Raw genomic sequence first — 16964 nt, 5'->3', positions numbered from 1 at the left:
TTCTTCCCTCCCCTCCTATCCCGCTCCTCCAGAAACTGCATCATTTGCTGAGTAGCTCCAGCATCCTCTTTCATTTCAGATTTCCAACATCTACTGTTTTGCATCTCACCATCGCAGTATTGCTCATTTCCCTGGACCGTCCTCACTCTCCTCCCCAATGCAAATCGGCTTTGATTACCTGACATGCACCAGTTAACTAGCTCTCTTGAATGGCACCAACAGTATTTATGTCACCTGGATATCCTACATTCCCTTGTTACTAGCTCTTCTCATTACCTGAAACACGAGCACATTTCCACTGTAATCTCTAATGGAAGATCACAACCTGAACTATTAACTCTTTATTTCTCTCCCAGACATTGCTTCACCTTTAGCATTTTCTCTTTGATCTTACACTTCAATAGTGGTGCATTGAGTATGAAACAACACAGAGCGTTCTGGAGAACACTATATACGTGAACTTCTCCTTTAAAACTATACAGAAGAATGCTGCATCTTCATAATTGACCTCAATCTCCAGCTAGTGAGGGATCTTTAAGGTGCGGTGCCCCTGGAAGGCAGTGTCTGTCCGTAGGGACACCCCAACCACCCTCCACCACGTCCACACAGGACACGCCCTCTTCTCAGTGCTAACATCAGGATGAAGGTACAGGAGTCTGAAGGCTCGCATTCAGCCACTCAGGAACAGCTTCTTCCTCTCTGCCATCCAATTTCTAAATGGAGATTGAACCCATGAACAATACCTCACTACTTAATTAACATTTTTGTTTTTGCAGTACTTATTTTACCTTAACTATTTAAGATACATAGATATTTACCGTAACTCAGGCTTTTTTCTATATTTATCATGTATTGTACTGCTGCCACAAAGATAACAAATTTCATGACATATGCCAGTGATATTAAACCTGATTCTGACTGATGACTAGAGATTTGTTAATAGAGGTATAAAGATCCATACTCCTGAACTCTCCTCCTACCCTCATCTTACTTTCGCAACAGCTGTTCTACCTCGACTACACTGCACAATGCGTGAGCAGCCCGACAGCCTCCACTCACTCCAACATGGCACAGGAATTGAAGGAAAGGCCTTTGTACACACCACTGCACAAGAGCTGCTCCACTGAATCCAACATTATGGGACTTGTGTGCAACAGAGTGTAGCTGTGAGGTGCCCTCTCACAAAATGCAATGGGTTTTTTCAAATGCTATTTTTTTTCTAGAGGGCAATAGAATCGTGGAATCGTCAGCTTACATGGTTTATTAATGGATTGTCAAAGTTTGTGACCTATATAAAAGGAACCAATGAAATACATTTTAATTGGGTGAAAAGACCAAGGATGATAAAGGAACTCCACTAATTTGTTTAGGCAGGAAGCCACATAGTTATTCTCACCCCCAAACTTAAAACAGAAGTTTATTTTACTGGATTTGACACATTTCAGGATTTTTGCTGTAGATTTTATTCCCCAGTATATTCAATTGCCAAATGTCCAACGAACGTGATTATCAACCATTCAGGTACCTGGTAATGTAAAACAATTTGTACAGAGAACATTGTTGATACTTTCAGAGAATTAGGGTCAGTTCCTGAAAAGAATGGCTTTGAAAATTGTTCTGGCATTGAATTAAAGCAGTGTATTTGCACAGCAAGTTATCTGCGTATGTACACCAACTTCTATTTCCCTCACTCAAAACAAAATGATTCAGATCCGCAACTATTTAATCAGTAAACAGACCACTCAGAATGGTCAATCTTTGCTAACTGAGCAGGAATTAGATTTCACCTTCTTTACTCAATTAGATAATAACTGTTGAATCAAAATGTTCAGTGCCCCTTGGATAGGTCGAGTGGGGGGGGGGGCGGGTGAACAAAAACAAACTGATAACAAACACAGTTCCATGCTGCTTTCTAATGAACAATTTGATGAATATTGTCAAGTTTTAAATGCTCTATAAAGTGCTTCTGTTCAGAAGCTCCATATTGGGTCAGCCCTGTACTACAAACATCTGACTTAAGGACACCCCTACTTATGAATGAATTCCAAGAGTTTTAAAAAATTCAGAAGTATGAATGACATACCTACAGGCATTCCTCACTCTCCCCCTCTTACCCAAACCAACCCCTCCAATTGTCCATTTTACTAATTGGTCTTTCTTATCAGTCTTGTATGCCTTTGATGCCATTGATTGCAATACTGATTGCCACATGGAATGATTTTTGCATATACCCCACTGACAGATAAAACCGACTTGTGAATGTCTGTAAAAATGGAATGTGCTCATTACCCATCGAGGCCTGTATAATTCTACAAAGTAAAAGTGCTGAATGTAAAAATCAACTTAAATGGTGAGCTGCAATATTGTGCCCATTTGCAACGATCTTAGCATCCATTTGGAAATTTGATTCCCAATTTTCCAGCAGGATTTTCATCCTTCCTAGGACCTGCCTTGGCATAAAAAGTCTCCTAATGGCATCAACTGCTTGCAAACTTTGTCTCCAACGTGATTTTGAACACCACTTATCAGGCAAAACAAATGTTGTTATTTACTTTTAGAAAAACTAGTTTTTACACTTTTTTTCTTTATGGGGCCAACACACAAGACACATCCTTTTCACTGAGATCTGTAACATGGAACACTACATCGTACCATACCGGGACTGCTTTGTACAGGGAGATTTGGTTATGGCCTTTTGCAGGTTTTTGCAAGAGTGTGCATGAGAGAGACAGTGAGACAGACAGCAAGGGGAGAGGGAGAGCGAGACACAAAGAGAAACAACAAGATAGACACAGCAAAAGAGAGCTAGCTAGATAGACAGTGGAAGAGAGAAACAGCAAGGGAGAAGGGATGGGACAGAGGGGGGTAAAAGTGTGGGGGAGGGGGAGAGGGAGATAGAGGGAGAGAGGCTATGCAAATAAGAGAAAGAGCATGTGAAAGATAAAAGTAAGCATGTGATTAAATAAGCAGCAATACATAATATGAGTACAGGCCAATAGGATATTAAATAAATTAAGAAGGGGAGATTAACCCAGCCAAATGATCAATATCTGACAACACCCAAAGTCAAACCTTTCGTTATAGTGCCTGTTAACCATATAACAATTACAGCACAGAAGCAGGCCATCTTGGCCCTTCTAGTCCATTCTGAACTCTTACTCTCACCTAGTCCCACCGACCTGCACTCAGCCCATAACCCTCCATTCCTTTCCTATCCATATAGCTGTCCAATTTAACTTTAAACGACAACATCGATCCTGCCTCAACTTCTTGTTGTACCAAAACTCATTAACGAAAGAACAGCCTCAGGTCAGAGGTGCAAAGAGGCGACCGGAAATAACAATATATTATTATAGGGAAAAATTCATTTTAGAGAAACTGCATTATCTAAAGTGAATAAAAGTGAAATGAATTATTGATCTGGCCAACAATATAATTGTACAACAGATACTGCTACTGAACAGGATTTCCAATTGCAATATACACAGAATGCTGGAGGAACTCAGCAGGTCAGGCAGCATCTATGGAAGTGAATAAACCGTCAACGTTTTGGGCTGAAACCATTCATCAGGACTGGAAAGGAAGGGGGAAGATATCATAATAAAAAGTTCGGGGTGGGGTAAGAGGGCAAGCTAGGAGATGATAGGTGAAGCCAGATAGGATAGGTAAAGGGCCGGGGAAGGAATATAATAGGAGCGGAGAATGAACTGGGGAAGAAAGGAAAGAAAGAGGGGCACCAGGGGGAGGTGATAAGCAGGTGAGGAGTTGAAGAATGAGGCCAGAGTGGGGAATAGAAGGAGGAAGCAGGAGGGGAAAAGAAAAGAATATTATTGGAAGGAGGTCAATGTTCATGCCATCAGGTTGGAGACTACATAGATGGAATATGAGAGTGGCCTCATCCTGACAAAAGAGGAGGCCATAGCCTGCTATGTTGGAATGGGGTCGGGGATAGGAAGTAAGGTGGTTGGAATGGGGACGGGGATAGGAAGTAAGATGGTTGGAATGGGGACGGGGATAGGAAGTAAGATGGTTGGAATGGGGACAGGGATAGGAAGTAAGATGGTTGGAATGGGGACGGGGATAGGAAGTAAGATGGTTGGAATGGGGACGGGGATAGGAAGTAAGATGGTTGGAATGGGGACGGGGATAGGAAGTAAGATGGTTGGAATGGGGACGGGGATAGGAAGTAAGATGGTTGGAATGGGGACGGGGATAGGAAGTAAGATGGTTGGAATGGGGACGGGGATAGGAAGTAAGCTGGTTGGAAATTCCACTTTTGGCAGATAGAGTGGAAGTACTTGACGGAGTGGCCCCACAATTTATGTTGGGTCTCACCAATGTAGAGGAGGTCACATCAGAAGCACCAGATACAATAGTCAACCCAACAGATTCATAAGTGAAGTGTTGCCTCATCTGGAAGGACTGTTTGAGGCTCTTAATGGAAGTGAGGGAGGAGGTGAAAGGGCAGGAGTACTCATTTCTGTCGCTTGCATGGACATATGTCAGGAAGGAGATAAATGGGGAAGAACAAATGGACATGGGAATTATAGAGGGAATGATCCCTTCAGAAAGCAGAGAGCAGGGGCTGGGGATGTAAAGATGTGTTTGGTGGTATGATCCTATTGAAGATGATGGAAGTTGTAGAGAATGAATTGTTGTGTATGGAAGCTTGTCGGGTGGTAAGTGAGGACAAAAAGAACTCCACCCATGTTAAGACTGTGGGTAGATGGGTGAAGCACGGATGTCCGGTAAATGGAGGCAATGTGGGTGAGGACAGCATCAGTAGTAGAGGAAGGGAAATCCTGTTCTTTGAAGAAAGAGGAATGATGTCCTGGAAAGGAATGCCTTATCATGGGAACAAACACGGTGGAGACAAAGGAACTGAGAAGGGGGAGTAGCATTTTTACAGGAGACAGGGTGGAAAAAGGTATAGTCAAGAGAAACTGAGGAAGGGGAGAGTGGTATCAAAAATGAACCAAATGAATTTAAAGCACAGTGGAAGTTGGAGGCAAAGCTGATGAAATTGATGAGTTTAGCATGGGTGCATAAAGTAGCATTAATGCAATTGTCAATGTAGCAAAGGAAGAGTTGGGGATCATTACCAGGGAAGGCTTTGAACTTGGATTGTTCTACACAGCTAACAAAAAGGCGGGCATAGCTGGGATCCATGGCTACTACTTGAGTTTGGAAAAAGTGGGAGGAGCCGAAGGAGAAATTGTTGAGGCTGAAGACTATTTCTGCCAGACAAAGGAGGGTGGTAGTGAGCAGAACTGGTTTATACTTTATACTTTATTGTCACCAAACAATTGGTACTAGAACATACAATCATCACAGCGATATTTGATTCTATGCTTCCCACTCCCTGGATTACAAATATTAAAAATATTAAAAATAGTTAAAATGAGTAAATTTTAGGTCTCCTTGATGGGGGATAGAAAAGTGTATTGGGACTGAACATCCATGGTGAAAATGAGGCAGTCAGTACCAGGGAATTGAAAATTGATGAGGAGATCAAGAGCATACAAAGTGCCTTGGATGCAAGTGGGAAGGGAATGAACCAAGGGGGATAGGATGGGGTTGAGGTGTACGAACACTTGTTCAGTGGGGCAGGAGCAACCTGAGGCAAGGGCCTACCTGGACAGTCAGGTTTGTGGATCTTGGGTAGGAGGTAGAAACAAGCAGTGCAAGGTAAGGGAAATATGAGGTTGGTAGCAGTGGATGGAAGATCTCCATTGATGGAGTTGGAATGGTGCAGTAGACCATGAATGGGGTCCTTTTCGAGGAGCAAGTAAGAGGTACTTGAGATTTGCCACTTGGAGTCAGCAAAGTAGAGGTCAGCCCACCACACTACAAGAGCACTGCCTTTGTCTGTGGGTTGGATGGCAAGGTTGGGATTGGTGCAGAGGGAGTGGAGGGCAATGCATTCAGAGGAGGTAAGGTTTGAGGAGGAGAGTGCTGAGGTCGAGCCAGTTGGTGTATCATTGCCAATTGTTCAGAAATCTCAATAGTTCAGCCTCTGACTTATCGGGTACTAATTCATGTGCTCCCTTTAACACAATGGGGCCCCAGTTCCTGCAGTACCTTTAAAGTCACTGGAGTCCCATTTTGGTGCTTTCTGTACACAGTGGCAACTCAGTTCCCATATTCACCCTAAAAAAAACAGAGTGCCTAGCTCTGGACTCCTTTGGAAATTCACCTGGTGCTGTTTACTGCATTCTCTTGAAATGCACTGTGTTCACTGGACATTTATGATCTACTTCGTAATATCTTAAAACAGTAAATTAAAATGCATTGAGTATTTATTGAAGTAACATCTAACAGACCAGAGAAGTCCTGACTGTTCCACATTGACAAAGTTCTACAGTAATAGATTGGAAAGACTGGCAAAACTAGGTCAAATAATTTTGAATGCAGGCAAAATGGGATAGACTGGGACAAAAAGAACCATAAAAGCCAAGAAGATTTCCAGTGGAGAACCTTGGGACAGAAGTTCCACTGTACCATACACCTGGTTAGACTACATCTACAGCACAGGCCTGGAAGGAGTGCAATTATAAGCAAAGGTCACTCAAACTTGGATGATACTCCAAGTTATAAGAAAGGCAAGACAGTGACTATACTTTAATAGGAGATTGAAGAGATTTGGTATGTCAACAAAAACACTCAAAAACTTCTATAGATGTACCGTGGAAAGCATTCTGACAGGCTGCATCACTGTCTGCTATGGAGAGCGTGGGAGGCTACTGCACAGGACATAAAGAAGCTGCAGCGAGTCGTAAATTTAGTCGGCTCCATCTTGGATACTAGCCTACAAAGTACCTAGGACATCTTCAAGGAGCGGTGTCTCAGAAAGGCAGCATCCATTATTTAGGACCTCCAGCATCCAGGAAATGCCCTTTTCTCATTGTTACCATCAGGCAGGAGGTACAGAAGCCTGATGGCACACACTCAGTGATTCAGGAACAGCTTCTTCCCTTCTGCCATCAATTCCTAAATGGACATGAACATTGCCTCACTTTTTTTGATATATATTATTTTTGTTTTTGCACGATTTTTAATCTATTCAATATTCATATACCATAATTGATTTATTTTATTATTTTTTTAAACTTTTTCTATTATTATGCACTGCATTGAACTGCTGCTGCTAAGTTAACAAATTCCACGTCACATGCTGGTGATAATAAACGTGATTCTGATACTACCTGGACTTTAGAAAATTAAAGATCATTTTATTCAGACTGATAGGGTGGATACAGAGAGCCTAAAATGTTTAGGACTAGAAATCTTAAATGAAGGTTCAAATTTAAAAATCAAAATCAGATCTTTCAGATCTGAAGAGAACACAGTAACAGAAATCTGAAACTCTTCTACAATGACAACTAACTTTGAGTTTGAGGAAGGTGGTTAGTATGTGGATTTAAATCAAAACTTAGCTGAAATCTCAATACTGTAGAGTGTGGAACCTGCTTTAGGGGCTCCAGAGCCATTTACAGTAATTGAAATGTTCTCAAAACAGTTCACAATTTTAACAGCAAGGAGTTTTAATGAGAGCACAATTTTTAATCATATCTTGCCAATTTAGGTTAAACCTGTAAGGACAAAGATTCATGAGATATCTTAATTTAGTCTAAGACAAAACAATAGTGCATCAGCTTACTTTCTAATGAAGTGCTCTTGAAAGAAAGCAGCACTTTTGTTCTAGAATTATCGGAATAGGAACAGGCCATTCACTCCCAGAAGCTGGTACAGACTTGGCTGCCCAGTGTCTCAATTTCATCCCTCCCCTCTTTGATCCGTTACCCTGGTTCCCTACCTTATTTTTTATTATCATCAGCATCCAAAGCTTAAGATGGAAGGTCAGTAATTTCCACTGCACAAAAATACATTTCCTGATTTTACTTCCGAATGTGCCTATTCTAGATTTTTTCACCAATAAAGACAGTTTTACTTTAATCTTAACCATAAAAGGGAGGGGTTCAAAGATCTAAATGAGATCATCTTCCAACTCAATGCACGATAGTGTTTGTGCAAATGATCCTTCTAATTAAATCCATTTAATTTTGTATGATTACGAGTCTGCATCTGGCCTCTTTTTTAACGTTTGATGTCATTCCTTGTGGTGTGGTGCCAAACATGAGGGGTGACCAAGGCTTAAAGCAACAGTGATGTCCTTGATTTTGTTATTCCAGCTCCCAAGGTCAGTCACAGCTGATGACATTGTGACAAAATATTTGTATATTCAAATAAGACAAGATATCTAAAAAGGTGAAGTAGTACAGACACTGCTATCACCTTATTTCCACAATGAGATCAATTATTCCTGGCTTATGTGAACTTGAACAAGTCCATAACAAGTTACCAACTTAAATATTTTCTTTCCATCAGCTGACGTATCATTGTAACATCCCACATTTTTCACAACAGTTTTATTCTGTATCATGAAAACACAACTTCTCAGTTTTCCATTGACATGCTCCACCTGACATTCTAACACTAGGAGATTTATGGTATCTGAAAAGGCATATTAATTCCATGGTGCACAGGGGAATGACATACATCTTAATCATGGGCTCATTCCTGCAAAATACCAAAGTGCAGGAGGCTTGGGGTGCAATGTGCTAAAAAGCTGGACTCCAAGTATCTAAAGACCATTCTTTCGCCTGATTTGTTGAAATATGGGTCTGGATCTTGATGGCCAAAAGATACAACAAAGGAAATTCTTCTTTGAGAAAGAGAATCTTTGGTGAGGTCACTGTAATTTGGTTTCAACTGGCTCCTGGGTGGGGGGGGGGGTTGGCAAAAGTTAGAGGGATGGAGAATATAGCAGAGGACCAGAAGGAGAAAATTAATAATTCATAACTGGGGGAACTTCGGGGAATGAAGGCAGAACAGTTGTGAGGGTTGAAAATTTCCCTTGATCTATCTGAAAAGGGTTCACAGTGTGAGATTTCATGGAATGGACCTACTGAAGCAGTTTCAATTCAAGTAATGAAGAAGTTGTCACATACTTGCAAATGTAAAGCAAAAAGGTCCGAATCTGTGTTGTATGACAGTGAGCACTACTGGGAACGTTCAGCTTTCTCTCTGTTAGCTTGTAGAACAGAAGAGCAGAAAGGAAATTCAACTTCCTTATACAATTCTTTTAAAATTAAAATTGAATAAAGGAATGGAAAAACATTGCAAAATCACTGCATGATCCATTTTCCAGGCCCCTATACTTTAATTAGATTATCATTTTATATCATGCAGGTATAAAATGTAAATAGAGGACAAGGCCACTTCGTCCCTCCAGCTTGTTCCACCATTCAACAAGATCACGGCTGGTTCAACATTCCTTGTCCACTGTCTTACGCTTTACTCACAATCTTTGATTCCCTTCCTGAGTAGAAATCTACCTCAACTTTAAATGTACCCAAACCCTTTTTCAACAACTCTGTGACAAGGAATTCAAAGCATGTACAATGACCTGAGGGAAGAAATGTTCCCTCATCTTAAAAGGGCACTCCTTATTCTGGTTTCTTACTCAGACTCTGGAGTAATCATCCCCTCAACATTTATTTTGTCTAGTCACCCAAGGTATCCTTGTTCTGAACTCCAGTGAGTCCTAATCTATTTAACTTTTCATTATAGGGAAAACTGATTAATACATGGGATCATCTCAGTGAACCTTCTCTGAACTTCCTCCAATGAAATAATACTTTTCTTTAATTAGACTGACTGAAATTGCCCACAGTACTCTAGATGTGGCCTTGCTGATGCCTTCTACCATTGTCGTAAGGTTATTATTCCCCTTGAAATAATAAGTAATATTTACCGTAAATCTGGCTAGTATAAATTTGCTTCATTCTTCTAAATCAACAATTAATATTGTAAACCCAGCCCCAGTTCTACTGATATCCCACCAGTCACAGATTGCAAACCTGAAAGAGATAGGCCTGTCCCCTACCCTTTGCTTCCTACTTGCTAGTCAATCATTTATTGATATCAATATGCTCTCTTCAACATGGTGGGCTCTTGTGATTTTAGCAATTTATTTACAACATATGAAGACTGAGCAGAGGAAGGACACAAATCAGCCACTGAATAACAGAATAATCAACCCAGCTGTACGTTCAACAACACAAGTGCGCAATTCAACCAGTCGAAGGAAGCATATGATGATTCCAAAACTCAGCTAGAAGCAGCTGGATGACATCATTCACTGTTGGACTATAGCCTGGTTACATGTTACTAGTTGCGTAAATAGATGCGTTAATGCTCAGGGTAACTAACAGACACAGGGAAAACAGTCCAGTCTGCCGCCTTGAATGAGGAACAACCCAAGACACCACCTGGGGCTAAGATAATATATACACCTCTGTCGACACCAGGCAAACCAAGTTTTAATTTAATACAAATAGAAAATGTTGGAAACTCATCAGCCAGTTAGACAGTACTTTTGCTGACAGAGAAACAGTTAATGCTTTAAGGCAATGGCTAAAAGGAACAAGTACAACGGCAGGAAAGGTGGAGGTGACATGAGAACATAAAGGTAAAATCTGCAATAGGGCGGAGGACAGGAAATATCAAATGATTCACAGCCCCAGGTAGTTTCATGTAGAAATTTCCAGCACTTTCATTAATTTGTTTAGGCATTACTATTAAGTCTTTTGAATAAAATGCATTATTAAGAAATTATGTATGAAATTTACATGCATGCCTTCTCACGGGATATGTGGAATATTTTAAATTTCCCTCACACAGGTCTGTTTCCATGAACATACAATGGTCCAAAAGTACTGCTTCCTGTCCTTACTCAAAAATGTATCACCCCTGTTTCTGCATGTCATATGACCTTGCTCAGGCTTCCTTTCCTTGACTTCGCCATCTCCATTTCAAACAACGGTAGCTATGAATATTTAAGCCCATTGATCTGCAAGACTACACTTCCTCTTGTAAAGTCTTGCTTGGTGTCACTGTCTCAATTACACTGATTGTGATGGCACATTCCTCTTCCATGAAAAGATTATCCCTCACTGTGATAGGCAAGGCTCTGACTCCGGATTCTAATCATTTCTTCCAGGCACTCAAATTATGATTTTCGTAATTAAATACTTCTTCCAATTCAGTGTTTCCATTATTCACCATCAGACTGTTTATATTAGGGATCTCAAATATAGATTGAGTGACTATTGTATGAATTACTTGTATTGAAAACCTATAGATAAGCAAACATTTCTCAAAGCCTATCACTTTAATTCTCATTTCTCCCCCAGTTCTGACCTCATGTTCTGTGAAATCTCCTGAGTTCCAAGGAAGTTGAACCCTATCTCCAGAAACAAGTTATCACTGATTCAAGCAACACACACCAAAGTTGCTGGTGAACGCAGCAGGCCAGGCAGCATCTCTAGGAAGAGGTACAGTCCACATTTCAGGCCAAGACCCTTCGTCAGGACTAACTGAAGGAAGAGTTAGTAAGAGATTTGAATCACTGATTCAGCAATCTTCAGTCTTCCAGATTCTTTAGTGAGTAAAAATAACTAGATTACAACTCCCGCCCATTTTATCAGATAGCTATTCTTGGCACTAATACTGGTTGTTTGTTGAGGAACAGCTCAGGCCCTTCAAGCCACAGCGCCCAGCAATCCCCTGATTTAATCCTAGCCTAATCACAGGACAATTTACAATGACCAATTAACCTACTAACTGGCATGCCTTTGGACACTGGGAGGAAACCTGAGCACCCCGAGGAAACCCACATGATCACAGGGAGATCGTACAAACTCACTACAGGCGGTAGCAGGAATTGAACCTGGTCACTGGTACCGTAAAGCATTGTGCTGACGACTACACTACCATGCCGCTCCTTTATTGTTGTAATTTTTTTATTATAATTTGTTGTTCTATCAGGCACAGTTAAGCAACATTTCATTCTGAGAGCACACATTTGCAGCAGCCTGGGTTCAATACCTACGTCCAGAGCTACCTGGCTGGAATCTGCATATTCCGTCTCACCCTGTGGGGGTTTTCTCTGGCTTTCCAGTTCCATCATGTCATAAATGATTGCTCAGGGCCATTGCTGAAGTGAGCAGAGTAAAGTGGTGAACTGAGGCATGCTTCTGTGAGAAGAGGTGAAGGCTAAGGTCCCAGAGACCATTGTGGATCAGCCTCTGGGCTAGTGGGCTAGTGCAGGAATCTAGGATCTGAGCAATGTTCCCTCCACAAAAGGTTGTCACCCTTTACCTCGTTGGCATGTTAAATATATTTTATGATCGCACACGATCACACTTCCTCTTCCAGTTACTGACATGGACTGTGTTGACAATGTGGAATTTGTGATCATTTGTCTGCAGATTTTAGAACTGACTTATTTATACTGTTTGAATTGAAAAAATTATTGATTCACCATGTCGAATTCCAAAGAAACAAAGGGTATGAATTGCAAATGAACTGCGAGTTCATTTAAAGCAGAATGGCTTAATGAAACAGTAGAAATTGCTGCACCAAAACCTCATGAAGTCAGAAATATGCAGCTACAAGAAATATTATGTACAATACAGAAACTGGTGTTACCTGCATTTATTGCTGAAGAATTTACAAGGGGGAAGAAGTGGAGTGATACTTGTGAACTTGACTTTTTAAAGCATCATTTAGCAAGCAAATCACATATGGGCGGTGTGCAAAGGCTCCAGGGAGAAAATCCTTCAATACCGCTAAAGGCCTGCTACACGTTTTGTGAGAGTGCAGATGAATGAGAGCAAAAACGATCAAACCGAGAGAAGATCAAAGATCTTATTGACAGTGTTTTGCCAGCTGTTAAAATGAATACCTCTATATATAAAATTCAGATCACACGTTGTCACTGGGCAAAAAATTGCCCAGCACAAGATTTTTGTGCACACTGGTCATTACAAATTAGAGAGAACATTGGTTCTGAGACTTTGGCTCGGGAGGCTTCAGTAAGGAGGCACAGGTGAGGAGCAGGTAAGAATAGGCAAGGTTTTTTCATATATAGTAGTATTAACTAAAAAGATACCAATTTAAACAAATTAAATGAAATAGGGGTGCAGGATCAGGTAATGTGCAATCGCTGCATGATATGGGAGTTGGACTCCACTGTGGTTCCTGGTGACCACAACTACAGAAAGACTTGGTTGCTGGAGGAACTCAGGCTCAAGGTTAATGACCTGGAATCTGAGCTTCAGATAAACGATGCATCAGGGAGGGAACCTCCTGTGTTTCAGGAGGCTGTCACTTCTATCAGACTAACTACTTTAAATTTGATCTGAGGCCAGGTAGATAGCAAAGATGTAGGAAGGATAAGGAAAGGGGTTCAGCTGTCGGAATTTGAGCAGCTAGAGACCAACTTAAAATGCAGAACCAAAAAAGGTAATACCTCTGCAACGTTATCAGGGCCAAGTGCAAATTGCTACGGGGTTCTCAGGGTTAATAAAATCAGAGAGCTAAATGTGTGGCTCAAAGATTAGTGTGGGAAAAGTGAGTTTGAGTTTGAGTTTGTGGGGAACACACACACTAAATGCTGGAGGAACTCAGCAGGTCAGGCAGCATCTATGAATAAAAAAGTACAGTCAACATTTGTGGGACATTGGCACCAGTACTGGGAAAGCAGGGAGCTGTTCCAATGGGTCGGCTCCATCTAAACCATGATGGAACCAGGGTCCTAGCGAAATACAAAACTAGAGTTGTAGATAAGGCTTTAAATGAAATAGTGGGGTGTGGACTCAGCAGCTTGGAAAAATACGGATAAAGTAAAAGGGAAGGAGAGTGCAGGAAGTGTTGTCAAATTCTTCATTCTGGAGAATTCCATAAAAAGTTCAGAAAGTAAGAATTTAACTTCAGGTAACATGAAGACAAAATTGAAAAGGGTGGTGAATGCATGACAAAAAATGTTATATTTGAGTGCACACAGTATACAAAATAAGGTAGATGATTTTGTAGCACAGTTAGATATTACCAGTTATGTTGGGTCCACGGCTTTTCATGGTACACGTTAATGATCTGGAGAATGGAACTGATGGCTTTGTGACCAAATTTGCAGACTATACAGAGAAAGGTGGAGGGGCAGGCGGTGTTGAGTAAGCAGGAAGTCTGCAGAAAGATTTGGACAGATTAAGAGAAGGGAAAAAGAAGTGACAGATGGAATACAGTGTAATTAGGTGTGTAGTCATGCACTTTAGCAGAAGGAATATAGGTGGAGACTATTTTCTGAATGGGAGCAAATTCAGAAACTGGATGTATAAAGCATTTGGGAGTCCCAGTACAGGATTTCCTAAAGGTTAACTAGCAGATGGACTCAGCAGCAAGGGAAGCAAATGCAATGTGAGCATTCATTCCAAGAATAGAATATAAAAGAATATATTATAGTGGGGGAGTCAGAGACAGAGGGTACAGCCTCAGTATACAAGGACACTTCCTTAGAACAGAGATGAGGAGGAATTTCTTTGGACAGAGGGTGGTGAATCTGTAGAATTCATTGCTACAGAAGCTCTGGAGACCAAGTCATTCTGTAAATTTAAAGCAGAGGTTGATAGGTTCTTGGTTAGTAAGGGTATCAAGGGTTATGGGGAGAAGTCAGGAGAATGGGGTTGAGAGGGGGAAAATCAGACATGATTGAATGGTGGAGCAAACATGATGGGCTGAGTGGCCTAATTCTGCCCCTATGTTTTATGATCTTGTACAGCATGGAAACCTAAAATACAACCCCAATTCTACCGTAGGAACAGAACACTACAGTCCACCCCTTGCTCTACTACGAACTTACTGTTTTTGTGCAAATGTACCATTCTGTAGTTTTCCTCTCCACTCTGTTACATAATTTATGTACAATTCATATTTTGTGTTTCCTGAACTTGTGAATCTGCTACAAGGAAGGATTTTTTTGTACATTCATGTCATTGCTGTATTGTGCACACAGCAACAGACACAACTTGACTTGAACCAGTCCTTGGCCCACCATATCTGTGCTGACACATCTCCATTTATCCCATCTTCCAGCACTTGCCCATAGTCTTCTATGCCTAGGCAATTTCCATCCACATCTGCTAGCAGACTATTACTGTGAATTGCCCGGAGTCTTGGTGGGAGGCGGGAGAATGGTGAGCGCAGGTAATCACCATGACAGAGAGAATAGGTTAGCTACAGGCCACTAAGTGGGAGGATTGTGACTAAAGGGAATGTTTTCACTAGCCAATGGGATGCAATTCCAAAACCTGATATTACGATTTGTTTCCTTTAGCACCAGCATTACATCCGATTTGTCCTGACAACACACTCAAAATGCAGGAGGAACTCACCAGGTCAGGTAGCATCAATGGTTGGAAAAGAGTAAACGGTCGACGTTTCGGGCCGAGACCCTTCATCAGGACTGGGATCCACAACTGGGATTCTCTCTCCGCCGCTTGCAGACTCCTGCTGAAGGGTCTCGTCCCAAAACCTCGACTCTTTTCCGTAGCCCGCTGAGTTCCTGCAGCTTTTTGTGTGTTGCTTGGGTTTCCAGCATCTGCAGATTTTCCCGTGTTTGCAATCTATGCTAACTTCTTTTTACGAGCATTCTCATCCCTGCCCTTTCATGACTTAACCTCACTGGCATCACCCCTTGCCTCTCCATCTGTTCAAAACCTTAAGGTGCTGTACCTGCTTGTAAAATACCTTTCCGCCAGATGAAAGATATTTTCCCTCCCTCCTACAATCCCCAGACACTCTTTCTGTGCGTAAAATGTGCACCTCTGCGCCCAAGGTACCTCGCTGATAGTTGGGGAGTTCGACAAAGGGTGAGATTAGAGGCGAGAGAGATTCCCATCCCGGGAACAGGGCGTCTCTTAATTCGTTTCTTACCGAGACAGGCTTTGCTGACCAAGCTACAGGCTGTCAGCGCGCCGGCCGATGCCCCGTAGATGTTGCTGGCGTTGTGCACCAGCTGCGGGGCATGCTCGCACAAGCAGCTGGCCACTCCGACATGGTAGATGCCCAGAAACCCGCAGCCGGCGAACGAAATGCTCCAGGACGAGTCCTCGGGCCGCAGCATCTCCTCTGTGGGCTCAACTTCAAACGACGCCCTCCGGCAAACGTACTTGGAACCGGCTTCTGACACCCTCTGGCCGCCGCACTCACATCTTCCGCTAAGCTGCCGCACAGACGTTTCCAAACACCCGGCTCCTAACCTCCTCTGCTCTGCTCTGCTGGGCTCAGTTCCGCTCTGCTTGGGAGCGTTCCTGGATACTCCCTTTCTCCCTCCACCCCAGCCAATTACCTTCGCCACCCACCTTGAATGACCGTCGCGTTAGCCAATCACAGAGCTCCCACCCCGATCCACGTAGCGCAGCTGTCAACTGCTGACAGTGAAAGGTCGGGCTTGTTTTTATATGTAGATTATTATCATACACAGAAGGCGCTGCCGCTAATTGGTTGGCCAGGGTATTCTGTACAATGTGCAAGGATACCGGAAACGATCGCAATATCACTGATAACGTATTTTTGTCTTTATTTTCATATTTCCAGCATGTGCTATATTTTGTTGTTGTCATTCTGATTCTCAAACTTAAGCGCTTAAAACAGCACCACGCCCATAGGGAAGATACTTGAAACTCAACGCAAAAACAGACCGATTTATTTAGCCTTTTTACAGAGAAAAGCTTCTCAAAATATCTCAGCAAGAGCTATCATACTCCAGTAACTCGGCAGGTCGAAAAGCATTGTCTGAGTGTGAAAAGTTAGGGAGAGGAATTGCGCTGTTTCTCTCCCCCCCCCCTCCCCCCCACCAGATGCTGCCCGATCCGCTGTGTTCCTGCAACAGGCTGTTTGTTGCTCCGGGTTCCGGTGTCCCGCACTCTCTGCCTCTAGCTACCATGCGAAACTGGATACCAAACATACACAAGGTCACTTTTGTGGAAGAGGTAGGCAGCGGGTTACTGATGTCCGGCTCGTGTATACGGCCGCAACGGTAGGGATTGCGTGGTAAACGG

The 16964-nt window shown here is 42.2% G+C and overlaps 1 protein-coding gene across 1 annotated transcript in view; it reads right to left on the bottom strand.

Moving 5' to 3' along the window:
- Positions 1-16210, bottom strand: part of pnpla2 (patatin-like phospholipase domain containing 2) — a 73292-nt gene extending 57082 nt beyond the window's left edge. Inside the window, exon 1 of the mRNA XM_063062162.1 lies at positions 15838-16210. Coding sequence (XP_062918232.1) covers positions 15838-16027 — 190 coding nt within the window. The 5' untranslated portion in view covers positions 16028-16210. The remainder of the gene's footprint in view (positions 1-15837) is intronic.
- Between the last annotated feature and the right edge of the window lie 754 nt (positions 16211-16964).

This window comes from Mobula hypostoma, chromosome 11 (assembly GCF_963921235.1).
Source record: "Mobula hypostoma chromosome 11, sMobHyp1.1, whole genome shotgun sequence".
Taxonomy (NCBI): Eukaryota; Metazoa; Chordata; class Chondrichthyes; order Myliobatiformes; family Myliobatidae; genus Mobula; species Mobula hypostoma.
Note: the sequence above shows the minus strand (reverse complement) of the source record. Positions and strands in the feature narration are given on the sequence as shown.